General features: G+C 47.8%; 1 protein-coding gene across 4 annotated transcripts in view; it reads right to left on the reverse strand.

Annotated features, from left to right (window-relative positions):
- cadm4 (cell adhesion molecule 4) overlaps nucleotides 1-7,500 on the reverse strand; it is a gene marked incomplete at its 5' end in the record, with an annotated part of 42,061 nt that overhangs the window by 11,591 nt on the left and 22,970 nt on the right. For all 4 annotated transcript variants that reach the window (XM_030369675.1, XM_030369676.1, XM_030369673.1 and 1 more), the window contains 1 exon segment: nucleotides 7,482-7,500. This exon segment is cut by the window's right edge and continues 154 nt beyond it. In XM_030369675.1, the coding sequence (XP_030225535.1) occupies nucleotides 7,482-7,500 (19 nt within the window).

The raw sequence follows: 7,500 nt of genomic DNA on the forward strand, positions 1-7,500 counted from the left end.
CACACCTCCTCTGCACACCTCCTCTGCACACCTCCTCTGCACACCTCCTCTGCTCCTCGCTTTCGTTCTATCGCTCCTTCGACGAGCCTGCTCCTCTTTCCCCGCTCCCTTACCCGTTCCCCTACCCGCCCCCTTACCCGCTCTCTTCAGCTTAATTAAGGACAACGACGTGCAGCTGCCGCACCGCGGTGCCCAATAGCCCCCCCCCCCCCCCCCCCCCTACCCCCTACCCCCTGCCTACCTCCCCCCTCCACCCCCTGTAACATCGTATTGTTATTCATTAACACTGTGTGGCTGCCAATCAGGCACGCAGCCCATGTGCTTTCTAGACGATGGATGCGGCGCCGCGCGCGATAATGATTCCCCTCCTCCTCGTATCTCGTCGCCGCAGCCTCCCGCACGCCCGAGGAAACCACATGTGCTTCTCTTTTTCAGGGTGTGTGTGAAGCTGTGATCCGTGTTCCTCTTTTTGGATCCACTTCCAGGGTGACTGGTTGGCTTGACCCGGTGATTCTCAAAGTGGGGGTCCTGACCCCCACTCAGGGGGATGGGCGTGAGATGGCTTCCAAATTGTCCAAAAAGTATCATTTTCCATTTCTATCCTTTTTATTTTATAGTAGGGTTAGGATTTTATAGTAGAAAGCCAAATTGTTTCTGGAAGGGTAATCATTTTACTCTGTCAGTAGGCATCTGTGCTGGTGTGTGAACGTGTGTGTATGAGTGTGTGTATACGTGTGTGTTTGTGTGTGTGAGTGTGTGTATGTGTGTGTGTGTATGTGCTTATTTGTGAGTCTATGTAAACATGCCTGCCCCATTTCTGAGGTGTTGGGGAGGAGGTCAAGAGACAAGGTTCAGCCCAAATAATTTCAGGGCTCGTAAGCTAACTAGTTTGAGAACCACTTCTCAAACCAACTGGGTAAAACTCCCTTGTTTGCTGCTGCTTACTGCGTACAGGCCATTAGTTGAGTAGCAACCGGCGGTCCCATGTTACAGGTCATTCTCTGTCTCCTCCAACCAACGGGCCTTGTCTTGTCTCCCTGTGCTGTTCCATAAAGGCACAAAAGCCCATTAAAAGTAAGATTCATTCCCTGGCTCTCCTGGCCTCGCCTTGCCTATTCCAACAGCCGCAGTCCGCTTGTAAATCAGCGGGCCGAAACGCACAGGTCTGCCAGCCGGGGCCGTCAAGGTCATCGCTGATTGGTTGGAGAATTCCCCTCCGGAGCCAACTTTGTAACTCACAGTAGACAGCGCCACACAGGAGTTTTTAGCTGTTCCCTTGCCACTCGCTTATTTGTTGTAAACCTTTAACCCCAGCCAGCCAGACCAACCCATCGAGGCTTTTTTATTCTCACCTTTGTTCCCATTTGTTCATTCAATCTTTCCCTTTTCCCTTTTTCTAAAGAGACCCGACTTCATTAATATGAAGGTCTTTGTTTTTTTTTCTTCAATGCAATTATGCCCATGGCTCATTACACAGAGCCGGGCAGACACCTTAATCCCCTGGTCACAACACGGCTCTCTCTCCCTGTGACTCATCCATACATCCCTCCAACCCCTCTCTCTCTCTCCTTCTCTATTAAACCATTTATTCATTCATCTCCTTCCCTCGCTTCACGCTCCCCCGCTGTGTCTTGTTGATAGCTTTTCTCCACACATGCTCGCCGAAGGAACATACAGGTGTGAAGGGGAACGCACGCACGCACACACACACTTTAAATTCCAACGCATACAAAATTGTGTAAAGGTTTGCTCTCGTTTACTCGCTATCTTGCCATCTCGCATGCTCTCCTTCCTCAACACATTTCATCCTCTATTTCCTCTCCCTCTCTCTCTCTCTCTCTCTCTCTCTCTCTCTCTCTCTCTCTCTCTCTCTCTCACCTCTCTCTCTCTATCTCTCTCTGTAAGATTCAAACACATTCTCTATGCTCGTTCTCTCTTCTCTCTCTCGTACAATTCCATTTGAATGGGTTTTTATTGGCTTGGTGATTCATCTGAGTGCTGCAGCTCAGTTCAATTACATAAGCAGCTCCTCTGGGCTCTCCTCAGACTATCAGCCACATTCTCTTCTGGCGACACACACACCCACACACACACACACACACATGCACACACACTCACACGCGTTCATGCGCAAGCACACACACACGCACACACACACACGACATACAAGCACAAGCACACACACATGCATGTGCACAAACAAACATGCACACACACACACACACTCACAAGCACGAATGCATGCAACGGTGACAGCGGAGATAAAAGAACTGTGCACAGCAACATCAGATGTGCACGGTTTTGGCGTGCATTCACATCCCTGAGGTGGTTGTGAGTGTATGTGTGTGTGTGTGTGTGTGTGTAGGCATACTCAGTATGGCATTATCCTTGGCCTTTATCAACACTGATTACTGATTTTCAGCTTTTGCAAAGGTTTCGAGCTTAAAAAGTATGCATAAATAAACATACTTATTCCAACGCACACACAAACGCACACACGCACACACAGACACACTCTCAGAGATGAAAACAAAATTAAACTTTGGAATCACCTTTCCTTCTACTACTTTTTCCAGCTCTCAAGTGTACACAAACACACACATAAACACACACGCAAACACACAGGACTAGAACAACACTGAGAAACAGATCCCAAAACACCCACATATGCACAAAGCTGAGCAGAATAACACCTTGCTTCAATGGCTCACGTTTCTGTCATACTGCAGTCTGCCCTGAGAGCCCCTATAGTCTCTCGCTTTGCTCTGGGTTTTCCTCCGCCCCGATCTTGTCTGGCTCCCCTCACAAGCTGACAGTGCCCAAAGCACCTGCGACAAATTGGCAGTTACTTTTGGCTGATTCCTTGCTTGGCATGTAGGGCCCAGATGGGAAGCAACCGTCACAGAGGGAAGCTTGACACCTAGCCACCAGATAGAGCATTAGTTTCTTCCTGCACACGCTGATTTTAATATTATCATTCTGTTTCTGCTGAATCATTCTTTCGGAAGGTTCTTCCCTTCTTTCCTCTTCCTCCCTCTCTCTCTCTCTCTCTCTCTCTCTCTCTCTCTCTCTCTCTCTCTCTCTCTCTCTCTCTCTCTCTCTCTCTCTCTCTCGGCTCTTCAACTCCAACTTCAACTCTAGCAACATGTATACAAACATAGGTCTTTCAGAAGAAACTCCACTACCATTAACAAACACACATACACATACACACAAAATAAACCACACACACACATACACACACCAGCTCACACACGTGCACAAAAACGCACACACACACACACACACACACACACGTAAAAAAGCCCCAACACACAGACTTGTCCAGCTCCCATGTCCTGCTGTGTCTGAAGTTATTTCCCACTGGGGGAGGCAGACACACGACTCATTTGATCAGCCCATTTATCTGACTGCCTGCGGTGGCCGAAGTTAACCTGACTTTGACCTCCATCTCTAGCGCCTTGTCTGTGTTCCTGTGCTGCCCCACAACACTTTCCCCATGCTCATTATGCAATGCTCATTCCGTTCCTCTCCGCCCTGTCAAACATCACGGCCCCCCGCTGGGTAGGCGTACAAGATGCCCTTCAAAACAAAAGTTCAGCGGGATGGGAGAGGGGGAGCAAGGAGAAAACCTTATAGTCATTAAATATATCTACTCTGAGACCGCTGCCAAAAATGTGTGGATGAGATGAAGAAACAGCAGGGAATATATAGTAAAATTATTTTGGTATTTTATTTTGGTACTCCTCTTAGTGGGGAATAAAGAGCTAAGTGCAGAACACAGAGCCTATTATTAAAGCAATATGTCAAACGTTTAAAAAAATAAAAGAATTGGCTACGACATTACCATAAAACTCATGATATGTTACCAAAGTCATTTTTTAAGCCACTGCTCAACAAATAGCTATAGCCTACTGTTTTCCCGCCCTGAACAATTATCTTCCTCACTTTGAAACCTTACACACTGTTGCACGAGCCTTCATTATCATAATCTTTACAAAGTAGCTACACTATCTCTTCAAAAGGGTTCATCTTATATCAACACAAAAATGTGTTTGATAACGGCAGATATCGAATAATTGGTAATCTCTTCTGCTCACTTTTGAAATTGTATATGTGTTACCCAGAATGCAATCTGCTCTCCCACCAATCTTCCATCTGAGAGGGGATCAGAACGGAGCCAGATCCATTAACTGCTTCTACCCACCGGCAGTACCGCATATTAGAAAGACACACCTGTACTCTATCAGTTATAATAAGCTATATCAGTCCCATCATCTACCAATTATTGCCACTGCACTGGACTTCATGCTGAATGCTGTTTGACTGATTATTTCCCGTTGGACCAGGCCATTATTGCACTGCTGCTACACCGCTGTTTACCTGCTTATGGCACAGTGTCTGGTCTTTTCATTTAATGCAATGTCGTTTTTAATGTACTGACTGCTCTGCCAGTCTGTTCCTCAACTGGTCAGGTGCGGCAGTGAGTGTGAGAGGTCCTGAGTGTTGAAACCTCAGACAGAAGAGTGTAAAGCATGGAGAGCCCCCCCCAAACCACTGCAGCAGAAGTCCACATCATCAGTAATCAGAAGACAGAGGGAAGACGAAGCCGCAGCTTAAAAACAAAGACCTGCTTTAAAATAATACATCCAACAGATTAGTGTTACACTTGAAAGCAAAGCTTCGATTTTAACCTCTTTAGGGAAATAAAGGTTTCAATATCATTGGGTCAGCAGTAGAGCAGGTTTCTTTAAGTACCTGAGCCACTCGTAGTTCAGGACTTTGGCAGGGGGATTTAAAGAGCTGATCTCTGGAAATCCTCTTCCCAGTCCAGAAGCTGGGGGCGGGGTGTGTTATAGAAGCTATGGGAGCTTCTAATTATGTTTCCCAGAATCATGTGACTGACTATAACTTAAGACATTTAGTTAATTAAAGCTTTGTTAATTAGAGCAAGGACTTTGTTTGTATGTGTGTGTGTGTGTGTGTGTGTGTGTGTGTGTGTGTGTGTGTGTGTGTGTGTGTGTGTGTGTGTGTGTGTGTGTGTGTGTGTGTGTGTGTGTGTGTGTGTGTTTGTATGTCTGTATGTTTAATTATGTGTGTATTTGTGTGTTTGTATGTATGTGTGTGTCTGTGTGTGTGTGTGTGTGCGTGTGTGTGTGTGTGTGTGTGTGGTGTGTGTGTGTGTGTGTGCGTGCGTGCGTGCGTGCGTGTGTGGGATAGAGACAGATAGAGATCGAGAGAGAGCGAGAGAGATATAGAGAGAGAGAGAGAGCGAGAGAGAGAGAGAGAGAGAGAGAGAGAGAGAGAGAGAGAGAGAGAGAGAGAGAGAGATGACACATAGACCAGAAAGAACAAGGATCTGGTTTCAAAGAGACAGAGAGTGAAATAAATGGAAAGTTCAGCGGTTGCATTGACGTAAAGAGAAATAACGATGGGAAGTAATAACTTTGCGATAGTTTGCGATATAGAGTGGGGGGGGCGAGGAGCGAGGACGACGGGAAGGGAAGGAAGCGGAGGAGAGACAGGGCTCTTCAGGGGAGGCAGTGCACATCAGAGGCAGACATGTTTAACCTTCTCGAAGCAGAGCAGGAGGCGCAGAGACTAAGAGGCAGAGAGCTGGAGAGAGCCAAAGGTGGAGAAAGAGAGAGGGTGCAATGGGTAGCAAGGCATGTCACCTTTCATCTCGCCCCTTTTGTCACTCTCTCTCTCTCTCCCTCTCTCTCTCTCTCTCTCTCTCTCTCTCTCTCTCTCTCTCTCTCTCTCTCTCTCTCTCTCTCTCTCTCTCTCTCTCTCTCTCTCTCTCTCTCTCTCTCTCTCTCTCTCTCTCTCAAGCTTCTTAAGCTTTTTCTATAGAAATCTCGCCTCACGTGCATGTAAGGGAGGTTGTCATTCATTGCATTCTTCTATGTGCTATTTTACTTCCTGTGTGCTTCTTATTGTACTTCTGAATGTGTGTGAAATGTGTGTGAAACTTAAAGATGAAAGTGTGTGTGTCAGTGTGTGTCAGTGTGTGTGTGTGTGTGTGTGTGTGTGTGTGTGTGTGTGTGTGTGTGTGTGTGTGTGTGTGTGTGTGCGTGTGTGTGTGTGTGTGTGTGTGTGTGTGTATGTCTGTTCATGTAGGAGTGTGCAGCGAAGCAACCTTTCGGCCATAACAGCCCATTACACACCTCCATTTTGTAGCTCTCATCCTCTGCCTACTTCTCTTCGGTTAATCAGGTGTGTTTGAGTGTAATGGCAGAAGGAACCAGTCCTGGATAAATGGGTGAGGGGGAGAGGGGGGTAGAAGCAGCACTGTAGGCGGGTATGCCGTTAGAAGTGGTTCCCTTAATGGCCACGGGATTCGTTAGCAGCCCGGCGAGACTGTAATGATGAGTCCTCCCCACAGTGAGGCTGCCTCCTCACCAGGACCCAGGACGCTACCACTACCAACTTCTCCCACTCTTGACCTAAATCAGGAGACTACAAAGGCAAATAATGTTTATACACGTTGTAAAATGCATCAAGGGGCTTGGCGTGCCAAAATAAAGGTACGCAAGAAGAAAGGCTGCGTTCTCTCCTTTTGATACAAACTCAGATTCAGATACGAAGGAAATCTGGAGTGAGATTTAAAAAATGTACCCATGATCCCCCTGGTTCACACAGCGTACAAACCGCTCCTCTATCCAGGGCCACACCGACTGCATCCAGAGAAAGGATGTAGTTGCAGTTTCCAACTCTTGTAACTCTTGTAACCGCATTTCATCTCCTGCGAGACCCTCCACCACCGCAGCTCCCAAACATCCCCTGGATCCCTCCTCAATCTTAAATGGAAGCACCTGCTCCATTGCCTCCTCCTCATTGTGTTTGTGGAGTTTGACAGTAGAAATAGGGGTTTTGGGGGGTGGGGGGGGGTGGGGGGGGGGGGCGTGCAGACAAGGTATCTAAAACCAGGGAGGAGGAAGAAGATTAAGCCCCAGTGATCGTGGCAGAGAGGACCAGTGGCCCTCTCTGCCCGGCCTCTGATCCATGTTTTGGTCTCTGGTGACGAGCTGCATGGTTTATCCTTCCTGTTGAAAATGAAATCCCCCCCCCCCCCCTTCCCCCCACATCATCCCCTGCAACCGAGTATGTCGGCGTGTCCCGCCAAGACCCCTTTGATTTACCAGGATGTCTCCGGTCTGATACCACCTGCTGCTGGTTTATTTATCAGGGCGCCACCCCAGTAGATCTCCCCTGTGAGCTTCCCTGGTGAAACGCAGACGATAGGTAAGGCCATCAAAGGGCACGGCAGAGCGCCGTGTCGCAGTAACCAAGCACAAAGCCCTTGTTGCCGGGGCTTGTTGCCTGGAGATCCATAGCGATATCCAATCAATATTTAATGAGTCCCCGCCGGTCTGCGAGTGGAGGAACATGACTACGGCTCAAAGGTGGGTCTAAAAAATAATAACACCGAATCTGAAGCAAATTGTAGACGAATTGTCAAGGTAGCCGCGGATCCTTACCGTAGACCAGGAGGCTGTA

This window comes from Gadus morhua, chromosome 11 (assembly GCF_902167405.1).
Source record: "Gadus morhua chromosome 11, gadMor3.0, whole genome shotgun sequence".
Lineage (NCBI taxonomy): Eukaryota > Metazoa > Chordata > Actinopteri > Gadiformes > Gadidae > Gadus > Gadus morhua.